At 46.0% G+C, this 13,713-nt stretch overlaps 1 protein-coding gene and 1 pseudogene across 1 annotated transcript; one reads left to right on the top strand and one right to left on the bottom strand.

Moving 5' to 3' along the window:
- The first annotated feature begins 226 nt into the window (after positions 1–226).
- Positions 227–3,516, top strand: LOC125535992 (uncharacterized). The gene is made up of 3 exons (XM_087543323.1): positions 227–1,956; positions 2,054–2,282; positions 2,969–3,516. The coding sequence occupies exons 1-3, from the start codon at positions 931–933 to the stop codon at positions 3,304–3,306; spliced, it is 1,593 nt and encodes a 530-aa protein (XP_087399449.1). The 5' UTR covers positions 227–930; the 3' UTR covers positions 3,307–3,516.
- A 1,526-nt stretch (positions 3,517–5,042) lies between these two features.
- LOC125541125 (uncharacterized) lies at positions 5,043–8,339 on the bottom strand (annotated as a pseudogene).
- Between the last annotated feature and the right edge of the window lie 5,374 nt (positions 8,340–13,713).

Raw genomic sequence — 13,713 nt, 5'->3', positions numbered from 1 at the left:
TTTTCAAAATCCAGGAATATTTATCAAATTCACAAACATGCTTTTTAAATTCAGAACTTTTTTTCAAATCCCGAACATTTTTTTAAAGAAGCAAGAAAAACAAAACAGAAACGAAAACACAAATAAAACTAAAATTAAATTAAAACGAAAAAATAACAGGGGAGCACCGCCCCGCATATGGGCCGGCCCAAAGTTAATGCGGGGGCGAACCCTGCCTGCGCGTTTCCTCTCTATTCCCCTGCTCGTCCCCGACCTCGGCCGCTCTCGGCTCCTTTTCTTGCCGGTTCACCGCCTGCCACGGCGAACGCCGCCGCCCCTCGCTGCCTGCCTTTTCGTCGCTAGACGCCCAGGAGCTACCCCCGCCCGCCCCGCCCGCCCGGCGCTCAGCGCCACCGCGCCACCCTACAAGCAGCCGCCCGCCGCCCAATCTGCTCTCCGCCGACTCCGGCGCTCGGCTGGCAGCAAGGACGAAGGAGTTGTCAGAAAAGAGGAGAGGGACGAGCTTACATGGGCCCTCCTTGCCAAGATTGAGAGCTGCTACGGGCGGGTGAAGCTCCTCCAGGGGGTCTTCGACGCCGGCTTCTGCTTCGGACTCCTAGATCCCATCTCCAACATCGTCGCCGGCGTCTCCATCGCCGGCGCCATGAGCGTGGATGACCCTGACAATGAACCCGTCCCCACAACATCTTTCCCGAAGCGGAGAAAAATAGATTTGATCGGGGATATGCACCAGCGGTCGCTCAACGGCCTTGTAGCCTTCCTGGCCGCCCTCTTCCCCTACCTCACCGAGCCCAAGGCTATGTGGTACCTCAACAAAGCCGAGTTGGATCCCCTCGTTGCCGCCCGCCTCATCATCCAGCACCGGGGGATGGAGCAGAGTTTCGGGTTTAAATCCGACGCCACTGTCGCCGCCGTGGAACTGGCCCTTAGATGTGCTGCAGCTGCCGCCCAACACCCGTGCCCGAAGCAGTTTGCGTCAGCTTGGAAGCTGCTTTCACATTTCTTGAGAGTGTCGCCACCGTGCTATCAGGCCCATGTGTAACTTTCGATCGTTTCCAGTCCACTGAAATCATAGATATTCTGCTCAAGAAACATCAGCCATCAGTTTTCACCCTCGAAAAATCATGGGATCTTGCCTCTTGTCGTCTACTCAAGCTCAGTCCTGACCTCTTGGGGGAGGTGATGGGATTTCCTGAGCGGTCCACTATGAGGCGAATGCTGCTCACCACCATCCATGGATACTACCTGCAGGCACTAGCCCTGCTGCCCAAGGAGAAGCTGCACTCTCAATACCACCACAGCCTGCTCCAGGCCGGCCACTGCTATGGTCCACTGGACCCTGTCTCCAACATCATCCTCAATACAATCTGGTACAGCCGAGCCTACCCTCTAACCAAGAAGGTTGACCTAGAGGCAATCAGCACAGGAGGCCTTCTTCGAATTGCAGTCAGATCCTTCTATGGCCTTCTCTCCTTCCTGTGCACCCGCTGCGCCGGACACCTCTCGCCGGACCAAGCCATGCAACGACTGCAGGCGTCTGGGGCCGATCTCCGAATCGCTGATCCTAACCACCTTGATGATGATAACAATGATGATGCTATGATATCTTCCAGTGTCGAACAAGCTTATGCTGCAGCTGCAGCTGCTGCATTTCACCCCAAAACTCATGACCAGGCAGAGCTTCTCCGACCGTCTAATCCAATGCTGCGGATGGCCTCGCACTATCTCAAGGATGGCGGCAAGCTCTCCCACGTGGACGCCGACCATCTTGCCGAATGTCTGTTCTATTCCATCAGCGAGTTGGAACAAACCGAGCACCCAGAAACAAATATCGAGGCGGTAAACCAGCTGACGTATGGAAGGATGGATCGACTCATGAATGACTTCTGGAACGAGCATGCTGCAGTCGTTGGAATGGTGAAATCTTTAATTGACGTATACAGCCGGCATCCTGGGGTTGGTTTCTTCTAGCATAATTTGGATTTGTTCTCGCTGCAAAACAATCTGTACGTGTTTCAGATTAACATTCTCTGTCTTAATTGTTCTTGTTCAGGTACCCAAGTACGAGTTGCATCTTATCTGCGGTGTCAATAAGTATGTTGATGGCCCTGTGTACACGGGTCCTTTCACTCGCATATATCATTACTCCCATATCAACTTCCTCGCTACCCAATCTGCCGGTGCACCACCAACGCTATTCTTTGCTGAATGCCGCAATGATGGCTCTCAGACTCAGGAGATGGGCTGGTGCTGCCCTGTCGGAGTACCATCTCCAGGCACTGGTATGCTGTCATTTTCCCTTGCGACTTGGCATTTTTCATCAATCAGATATATAAATCTCTGCTATTCAATTATTAAATTTACAATATGTGTTACCTGTCTGTCACCCCTTGCAATAGTGGTGGATGTCTCCGACAGTACACCCGTTCTTCCTGGATAAGTATATTTAAGTTGCAAACAGCTGGCCTAGGGCAATCCCCATTTCAGTTGACCATCGTTGGAATACTGCTTTAAAACTTTCATATCTAAAATAGCTAGCCCCCACTAATCTATTTCTCTCAACAAGAAGCATGCCAACTCAGCATGCAACATGCATAGCTCAACATGCAAAACATGCATGAGAATTTCCATTATATTATGCATTTTCAGTTTTAGTTTGCATGTTATTACTCCAAATATTCATTTTCCATAAAACCATATATCATTGAAACATATATTGTAAAAAAATTCCCGCAACAACAACGTGTGGGGTATCATCGATCAACAGGATATTCTCACTGACCTTCCGGGTCTACAATTTTACCCAAATAATACATGCATGCATCAATCCTTCATTGCATTATTTCTGTTTACATCGTTGTTTAGTAAGTAAGTATCCTTGATGGAAGACGAGTAGCTAGCTTTCTGCCACTTCCATCATCCAGTAGCATGATGCGTTTTGATTTTTGTCTGCATCCATATGTGGCAGAGCAAGTCCGTTGCCTGTACTGTGAGTATGCCGGGAGCAGGGTTGTGCATCCAGCACAGGGGAGTTTCGTTGGACGTGGCCTAGAGTTTGAGAAGATGTGGGGCGAAGAAAAACCATATTCGGAATCATATACCAATGACTGCATCATAGCGTGCAGCCGTGAGCCGACTTACTGGGTGGATTATCTGGAAGAAGATTGCATCTACCGCAGCTATCGTCTTGATGGTAGAGATGAAGGGGAAAAGATCTTCTTAAAGAAGGGGCTTCCTGATGATGAAGAGATGAAGTACTTGATGGAGACGGGGTTTCTGATCATCGAGGATGATGGTTTGTCCTAAATAGCGCATGGATGCATGCATCAATCACTTCTATGTATATAATGCTAGAGATAACATCATGCATCATTGTTGCGCTCATATGCACTTGTATGTATGCTCGAGAAAACACAGTTTATGATATTGTGCTTGTATGCTTAATGTTTTGCTTAATGTTGCCACTCCTGTTGGCATGTTCTATGTAATAATTACTATCCTGTGTTTTCATGTTAAGACTTCTTGTCGTTGCTGAGAATTTTGTAATGAGTTGTAGTGACCTACTAGTGGATGACTGGATGATTCATCCTACTAGTGGCTTCTTTGAGCAATGACCGCACGGCAGAACAAGTCCGCTGCCAAGTACGACAAATGTTGTGCCCGTTCTCGGTTCTCTAGCTGTAATGTTGTAATGTTGCCGTCCTCTGTTCTCTAACTGTAATGTTGCGCTCATCCTCAGTTATCTAATTGTAATGTTGTAATCTTAATGTTGCGCCCGTATGTGAAATGTTATGACTCCTGTTCTACATAGTATTATATGTGTTGTTTTCATTGTTAAGTCGTTTGTACTAAAGTTAGTATAAAGTTGCAGCACTTGTTATGGGACCGAGGGAGTAGTAGCTAGTGGATGATTCATCTCGCACTGCTGCCTCACGTAATACTCCTTCAGCAATGGCAACTTTAATAGTACTTCCCAAAGAAATATAAGAGTGTTTAGATCACTACTTTATAGTTAGCTAAACACTCTTATATTTCTGTACGGAGGGAATACAATTTAGTGTTTCATTTTTGCCTTTTTCTTGAGCAATGGCAACTGGAGTGGTAATTGAGTTCATTTTTGTTGCTTATATATCCTACCAGTAGACCCAGTGAATGCCTGTTGCTCACAGTATGTGAAACAAAGATAAAAACAGCATGTACTGAAACACAATAAAAGTTGTCGAGTAAAACCATGACCATTGAGTGGCACTGTATAAAAAATGGAAGCCGAGAAATTAGTAACAGTACGGTGGTATATTCATCGAAAAGAGAATGCAATCAACTGGTAGCATGTCCACTGCAAGAGGGAATTTACACTACTATGCTTATCATCTAACCTGGTCTAAGCCAAAGCCTCCTGAAGTCTTAGGCGACTAAGGATCGCACTTGTAGTTTGATTAGCAGACGTAGGCTTATATAGCCATATAGGCACACTAGATCATAGTGGCACATGGTAAACTGGCAACGGATCAGCAATAACAAATGAGTGCAAAATTTCTGTAAATATATGACTGCAAAAAAGCATGAAGGTTAGAAACAAAACTGAGCCATGTGGAATTTAAACACAAAAAGAAGCAAAGATTAGAAAACAGAGCACCAGTACTTGTGCTTATGAGGCTGCAGCTGTAATATCAGTTACTGAATTCATGCTTTGACATGATCATCTATTTTGACAACACAGCAATAAAATAAGTACGTATGGTACAAATGTACAAGAAAATCTAGAAGGTACAGTATTCCTTGGATAAATGCATAAATACATTACGCTAGTAAGATGGTTCATGGTAAATTGGCAACAGACCAGCGATAACATCTCATACTGCTGCCACCTCGACCAACTGGCAGGCACAAAGATGAGCAGGGAGAGAGAGTGATGCAGCGGCAGCCTCAGCAGCAGAGGCGGGGTTCGCCACCAGGGGCGGCGCAGAGGAGGGCAGGCTCGTGTCGCCAGGGGGCGGTAAAACTCAAAACCCTGTGCACGTGAACTCGTTGAATGTTGGACATTAAGCAAAGATTGCAACAATTGCAGCATTTCTGTAGGTCAGCGTGATCGCCTCAAGAATCATGCTCACACCGAACTCTTTCCTCCATCTCAGCATGTCTGCACACATATGCATCGTGTTAACAGCGTCAAACTCCATGTCCTTCGAGAACCTGCATGACAAATCGCATGGCAAGTTTCAGATCATGGCATTTCACAACGTTATCCAAATTGTAGAAGAAGGCAAAAGGGGGTAAAAAACCTCTGAAGCTATAGGCACAAGAATGATCAAGAAATTAACCAAAGTGGAGCACATTTAGAAAAAATATATTAACAAATGGCTTTAACATATACAATATTCAGTCCACGATATTCGCACTATTTTGCAGATCAAAAGGACTTGAAAGATTCACTCACATCGATCACTATGGGAACACCCCAATAGAGCATTCATCACAAGACCAAAAGAGAGGAACCTGATGGTCGTGGCCTCCCAATCTATTCGGACCAATTCATCAACCAAAAAAGCATCTTGCTCTTCACTGCGGCACTCTGATTCAAGAACTGAAGGGAATGTCTTTTGCATACTATCCTGTATGCTTTCATCAGTCTGTTCCCCTCCAAACGATAATTTACTCCTTGCCAAAAGACACGGCGATGCAAGCAACAAGGTCCTGCAGCAAGAAGAGTTGGGACCAAACTTACAGATTCCATAGCAAGAATAGGAAGTGTATATAGGCTCTCCCAGTAAACAGCAAAACAGAGGATTACGCAACTAGATATGATCATCTAATAACGCATGATACTCATCAACGAATGAATTAAGTGTTTGTTTTTCTGTTCCATATTTTCTACACTCCTGCGGCTGTCCTACATACATGCACATGCTTCCAAATTATATATTGACATTAATTACTCTATTGTTGCTCTTTTTGGCATCTCAATCTCCAAATTAAAACAACAATGATGAGGATGATGATGACTATTATGATGTTTACCATGATAGCTAAACAAAAAATGATTGATCTGAAGTACGTATACTCATCCATCTGATGCTTTTTTTCATTAATCTTGACATGCTTCATTTTAGATCCCACATGTTCCTTCATTGCTTCCACTGCTACAATCAGTGGTGGTGGTGGCCAGTGGGGATGACGGAGAAAGACATACCTATGTAGGCACATACCAGGTGATGAATAAGAGAGAACACATGAAATGGATACAATTTGATGTCGAAGATACAGACGAATTATATCTGAGCTGAACTAAGGTTCCTGTTGCACTGCTCCAACAACACGGGCTTGCATTATTCAGTGTAACTCTTTGATTTAGAGGCTTCACTTCTCGTTGTACTGCTACTTAATTTGCTTTCTCCATTCATTTGCTTGCTTAAGTTTGTACTGCTTATATATGGTCATGTAATCCTTTCTTTTCTGCTGGCATTGTGCTCTTTGTTTACTTCATTAATCTGCTTGTTTAAGCTTGAACTGCTTATCACCATGTGACTGTAGCCTAGGGCTGGAGGAAAGCTTTTATGAAGTCTATATGCAACATGGACAATATACAGCATCTAAATATTAAGCTGCTCAGACCAAAATGATTAAGCTGCAAACCTGTATTTCAATGCAATTTCCTTCCAACAGTACATAAAGGATGGCTCCTGAATGGAGCACTACAGATATATTTGTTCTGTGCCAAAATCCTATCACTCTACCGACAAGTGTCGCTATACCAACAACTGCTATCTTTCGACACATTCAATCTGGATAGTCAGATCTTGAACCCCAGCTTCTTGAAATATCCGTGAAGCACTTTCTCTTATAACAGACTTGTCAGCTTCGGCTGATATATGAAGATGAAAAGTGCCTACAATATCGGTGTTTGTCAAGTTCCATAAATGAACATTATGGACTCCAATCACACCATTAATCTTCTTAACATCATCCAGTGCTGCTTCAAAGTCCTTCTCATGGCTCCTTGGAACTCTTTGCAACAAAATTTCAGCAGAATTTCTCAACAATGGAAGGACAGAAGCCACAATCATTATTGAAATGAATACAGAGCAAATGGGATCTGCTATTAGCCATCCCTTGTACTTGATTAGTAGGGTCGAGATCACAACACCGACGCTTCCCATTGTGTCAGCTAGGACATGTAAGAAGATACCTTCCATGTTATGGTCAATGTGACGCCGGCTTGCTGGCTTGGCATGGTTTCCGATTTCTGGCGATTCCACTTCTCCATTACAAGACTGAGATTCTGCACCATGAGAGTGCACATTTATCAGTGGAATCTCTAGAAGTCCTTGCTCACCGTTGATGCTGCGACAATCTTGATGAGCCTGATCTACACCCTGCTGGTGATGTTCCACATGGCCATTGTGACCGTGCTTGTGGCTACAGCTATGGTTATATTGATGATGATTCTCTGCATTGTTACTATCATGTCGGTGATTATGATGATGGCTCTTATTTGTGTCTCCATGATGACCAGAACATGTCTTCTCGTGATCAGCACTCTGATGAACATGGTCATGATGGTGATGGTGATCTTCATGACCATGATCATGATGGTAATCTTCATGACCATGATCATGTGAACGAGAATGGGAATGTGAATGGGAGTGAGAGCAGCTACCGCCATGCGCATGATGGTGCTCCTCATGAAAGAAAACCAATCCAATGATATTTACGAAAAGTCCACCAACAGAAACTGCCAAAAGGCTACTTGTTGATATCTCTCGAGGCTCGAGTATCCTCTCGAACGACTCCAACACAATCAGTGCCCCAACAAGTACCTAGAACACTGCATTAACATACCCAGATAGCACCTCGAACCTGCCCCTTCCATAGTTATACAATCCATTTGCAGGCAGCCTCGCGATGTACGATGGATATAGTCCAATTGCCAGAGCAGCACAATCAAACAACATATGGCAAGCGTCAGAGAGCAGCCCAAGGCTATCGCTCATGAAACCACTGGCAAACTCAACAAACATGTAAGCTGTATTGATCAACAGAAAAGCAGCAATCTTCCTGGACTTGCGTTCACTAAGGATATGCCGGACTGGCCCCATGACAGCCTCATACACCGACTCGTCAGTGCTCCCAAGCTCAACATATCCTGAAGAAGTCAGCTCCCTGCTGGCGATCCACAAGACGAACCCACAAATTAAGAAGCCCGGCAACGACAGCTTTGGGTAGTACACCAGCTCCAGAACAATAGTGCACACAAAGGTCATTGCAAAATTCATGCTTGGTCTGCTGCTACTGCTACTGCTGTCGTAGGCTTGCCGTCGCCCCAAGGCCATGCCAAAGACAGCCGCGTTAAGGAGCAGCCACCAGAGCTGGCCAATCGGGACACCATGGCTGGTGTCAGTGCCACCAAGAAAGAAGAGGCCCGCAAGTGCCGGCGCCCAGAGGAAGGTAGCGGCGAGGGCAAAAACGGCCGCCCGGGCTTGGCGGCCGCGGGTGACACCGTGATGATGGCTCCGGTGACCGAATGGAGGGGGAAGGACAACGTGATGACGGCTCCGATGACCGAATGGAGGGGGAAGGACACCGTGATGACGACTCCGATGACTGAATGGAGGGGGAAGGACACCGTGATGACGGTTCCGGTGACCGAACGGAGTCCGGCCAGGTATATATATTAATTAATTAAGCATGTGCTGACTATAGCTAATTGATGCATTAATTGTTTTTGGTATGTACACATATTAACTCTCTTCTTTTTCTTCTGTTCTAGCCCTTCGGATCGAGCAACACTTTGGTAACGAGACGAGGCCCAAAGAAAAAGTTGCGCGCGGATGAAAGGTACACGATTATCAAAATTGATCGCACTGGCCAACCGATTGAACCCCTCCGGACCAAGCAAAAATTTAATGCTCAGTGCAGGGTTCTAGTTAGGGACATGATCTCGATCAGCATCGAGCAATGGTTGAAGCCTAAGGACAAAGACTCTCAGGTGTCTTATGTCAGCGATAGGCAGAAAGCTTAACTGTGGACCGCACTGCAGGAAAATTTCACCTTCCCGCCAGAGGAGGATCCGGAGAATCCAGTTAAAAAGCCAATGATCAAGGCTTATGCTCCTAAGAAGATGGCTGAGCTATTCAGGAGGTGGAAGAATGAGCTGAAATCATCGTTTGTCGACCAAGACAAGACTCCAGAATTCATCGGCCGATTTGAGAAGATCAAAAATCAGTGGCCCGCATTTTTCACCAAAAAGAAATCTGAGAGAGCAGCGAAGATGTCAGCGACAAACAAGAAAAATGCTGCAAAGAAGAAGAATCACCATCGCACAGGGTCAGATGGCTACCTGAAAGCCCGGCCGTTGTGGGACAAGGCTGAGAATGACCTCATTGATAAAGGGATCGAACCAGAGACGCGATGCTGGCCGGTCCGTTGCAGGACTTGGTTCTTCGGGGTTGGGGGAAAATTGGACCCTGTAACAGGGAAGTGCGTTTGGACCAACGAGCAGCTGAACACACCCATCGAGAAGCTTCAGGAGTATATCGAAAAGGCGCGGCAAGGGACGTTCGTTCCGGACAGAGAGAATGACGAGCTTACAGAGGCCCTCGGGAATCCTGAGCACCCCGGACGGACACGAGGCACGCCAGACTCCCTTTTGTGGAAGGCTGGATTTCCCGACGCAGACGGTTACAAACGCCGGGAGAGGAAGAAGAAAAAGGAGTTGACCCAACTACAGGCGCTGCACGCAAGGGTACAAGCCCTAGAGGAACGAGACGAGGCCCGCAGCACGCGACCTGCCGAAGCTACACACGAAGCTACCCCATCATCTCAGCGGAGAAGCAGCATGGCTTCCACGGAGTTGCTTCAGGAGCCTGTCTCACGGCTCCTGCTAGCTACCCCGTGGATGCTATCACGGAGTCTCAGAATTGCCACCTTATGACGTAGTGGATGGAATTTAAAGTCAAGGCGGCTGTTGGCTCTGTTGCACCTCTTGAACCTGGCGCAACTTTTCACTGCCGGCCGATTCCAGAAGGATATGCTAGGGTGATGGTGGATGAAATCACAGAAGGATTTGAGGACCTTCAGCTTGACCACCCTACGGGTGACGGGGAGACTCGACTGGCTTCTTGTCTGAAGACTCCATGCCTATGGCGTAAGGAGCTCATCAACCTTCCGAACTGGACGGCTCCGCCTCCTCCTCCTCCGGTGAGTCAGGGCACTCCGCCTCCTCCACCGCCTCCTCCTCCGGCGAGTGATCAGGACACTCAGCCTCCTTCTCCGGCGCGTGGCGGCACTCCGCCTCCTTCTCCGGCGCGTGGCGTCACTCCGCCTCCTTCTCCGGCGCATGGCGGCACTCCGCCTCCTTCTCCGCCTGCGCCGGAGCGCCCGAGCAGCCACCAGCCTCCTTCTTCTCCGCCTCGCCAGCAAGGGCGGAAGAGACCCGCCGCCGCCCCGGTTGTTCCGGCGCGTCGTAGTCCTTCTCCTCCGCCTCGTAAGCAAGCACGAAAGAAGACAGCCGCAGCCGCTCTGTCTGCTCCGGCGTCTAGCAGTACAGCCAGAGCGGGAGGCAATACAGATTCGGTCCACCTTTCAAGCCTCTAGAGAAGTTACCATACGAGAGGACCGTGGAAGAAAACACGAAGATCATGGAAAAAGAAGTGAAGGACTTCTTTGAAGGGGTGAAAGCAAAGAGACATCCACCTCCGGAGGAGAAGGTAGACCCGGTGAAAGCAAAGCGCACTATCAATGCCCTGGGGAAACCACCAAAGTCTTCGCTGAAAAACAACTATGAGCGCATTACTGCAAAGGTATATGCAGAAGCGGAGCGGTCGGGAAGTACTATCAGTGATCGAAGATTAGCAGAACGACGAGCTGGGAAAAAAATTGCCCAGCTCGGCAAACAAGCGGACCAATCGTGCCCCCCGCTCAAGGTGTCTAGCGATATCGTCGCTAATGATCCAAGGATGGTGCCCAGTTATAGCAATCTTGAAGATTACCTGGCCGACGATGTACATTATGATTTCTTGGAGGTGGAAGAACACCAATACCATTACGGGAAGCCTCTTGTCAAAGATGAAAAACTCTCTAACAACGATGATGCGAAGATTTCATGATTGGTACATGAAAACCTGCAGGGAGTCTGGGGGGGACGAATACTTTGTATCTGAGAGTTAAAGAGGACCACGACCTCGTTGGAATTGATTTGTTGATTGTTCCATTTGAGAAGTTCTTCCAGTGGTTCAATCAGAACACCGAAGATGCCGAGGCCAACTTGCTCAAATCATTGATAATAAATCAAAACAAAGATAAAATACTCTTTCCTTACAACTTCAAGTGAGTGTTACTGTCTTGTGCATATTTGGTTTCCCTTATTACTCGAGCGAGGTTATAGTAATGTATTTGATGAGTTGTGCATGCGTGCGCAGCTTCCACTATATTCTCCTGGAGATTAAGCTTGATCAGGGACTAGTAACCGTCTTAGACTCGAGACGAAAAGATCCCGAGACCTATGCGGACATGACTAAAATTCTCAACACATAAGTTCAATCGATCATTATCGCACCATATCAACAACTTTTTGTTCATTTCCTGATATCTCAAGTAATAATTATTTTCTTTGTCTTGCAGGGTTTGGAAAAAGTTCACCGAAGAAGCTCCGGGACTGCCGAAGGAGCTGCGATATACATACCCAAAAGTAAGTACCACTAGCTAGCTAGTTCTGTGCATCTCCCGTTGATTCTAGCTACTTTCATCAATGCCATTTATAATGCTTCATTATCAGTTTGATTGACCTCTATTTCTCGTAAAGTGCTTGTGGCAGGAATAAGGGAATGATTACTGTGGATACTACGTGTGCGAGTTCATCTACAACGCGACTTGCAAAGATAAGCGGGGCTACTCTAAAAGACAATTTGATGTGCGTAAGCAATAATATTCACAATTTCATTTTATTACACCATCATTTCTGTTGAGTTTCATTCATATATATGTATTAACCCCCTTCTTCAAATTAGACGTGGGAGATGCGGAATGAACTCCTACCAGAAGATCGCATGAAAGCAATTCAAGAGAAATTAGCGGGATTCTTTCTTAACCACGCCATCAATAAAGCCGGAGAATACCATGTGGATCCTGAGTTCATATATAATTAGGGGATTATATTGTAAGAGATCTTATATTGTATATATGTAGCCAGTAGCGTTGGGTAGATATACAAAAACTTATTGTTCGACCAATCTCTTGGAGAAGGAGAGGTCGATCACTTCTCTCGGTATGCATGACGAACTTCTGTACTTAATGGTTTACTTCATTTTCTTACTAGCTAGCGTGTCGAAGGCCTCTCTATACGTATAGTACGTAGGGTCGACCAAGCACGGAGATAAGAGATGACACTTCTCTCTACTAATTAATTAGCTACCTAACACAATATATGAAACACCTTAATTAATCATACAAAACCCCAAATCCACCCCTCTTTTAGAAAAAAAAACAAAAACCCTAGCCCCTGAACAGCTGACGCGTGGATGCCTATTGGTCCCGGTTGGTGCCATCAATTGGGACTAAAGGGCCTCCTGCCTGGGCTCACAGCACCGGCCACGTGGAGACCCATCTGTCCCGGTTCGTGTAAAAACCGGGACTAAAGGCCTAGGGCATTAGTAACGACCTTTAGCCCCGGTTCCTCAACCGGGACAATGGGCCTTATGAACCGGGACAAATGACCATTTTTCTATTAATGGGAGTACTTTCTAAATCACATGGACTTTTTAGAGAGCATGAATTTATTAAATTAAGAAAATATTTTTAAGCATGTGAACACACTTAGAATCACATGAATTAGCGAACCAACAGCCAAACCTTCGCCGGGCGTCAAGCCTAATGAGCTATCTCAAAAATCATCATGTTTCTAAGCAAACGGGACAGCTTCCTCACGCTTTGCTTTAATCCTTAAGGCCACTTATTAAATTTAAAATCACATACATATATAAATTGATGGAATAAGATGCAAGGGAGCAAGGTGGGACTATTTTATAGACAAAAAAATCATGTTTAATACATACACCAACGAGTTAGTTCACTGCACCCAAGCCTATGATACTGGGTGAATGTTGTGAGTTCAATCCCTGCCTTTTGCACCTAATTTTTTCCTCTCCGTGCCGGATAGATTTTTTTTCTCTCTCCGGGCTGTATAGATAGGCTGGGCTCCAATGAAAATCAGGGCGAAATAAGGAGCCAAGGCCCGATGCAGCGGCTAGCCAGACGAAGAAGACATACGAAGAAACGGACAGGGCCTATGTGCTTATACATACAGAAAAACTGAGAGAGACGGGCGGACCGATGAAATTACGGGGGACAAAATTAGGACGGTAAGAAGCAATAGCTTTTTTATTAGTATAGGTAAAGATAAAATAAAGAAATTATTAATTATTATTATTATTAATTAGGTAGAGAAGAGATAGTGATAGAGATAAAATATGCAATTATATAGCCGATAGCAACCGCACGGGCTTTATGGTAGCGTAGGGTAAAACTCAAGCTTGTCTTCCCTCAGCTCTCGGAGTTGTATTGTATCCCGTCCGGCGAATCCGAGCAAAGGTATTATGTTATAGTTTTGCTAGAACTCATCTAGATGAGATATAATTTGGTTTCATTCACCTTTCATAGCCATTGGATGTGATGCTATAAGATGCGTGTGTGCTGACGTGGGTTATTTTTGTTCTTGAT

Source organism: Triticum urartu, chromosome 2A (genome assembly GCF_056163025.1).
Source record: "Triticum urartu cultivar PI428250 chromosome 2A, HENAU_Tu73, whole genome shotgun sequence".
Taxonomy (NCBI): Eukaryota; Viridiplantae; Streptophyta; class Magnoliopsida; order Poales; family Poaceae; genus Triticum; species Triticum urartu.
This window is presented reverse-complemented; position numbering and strand designations above follow the sequence as displayed.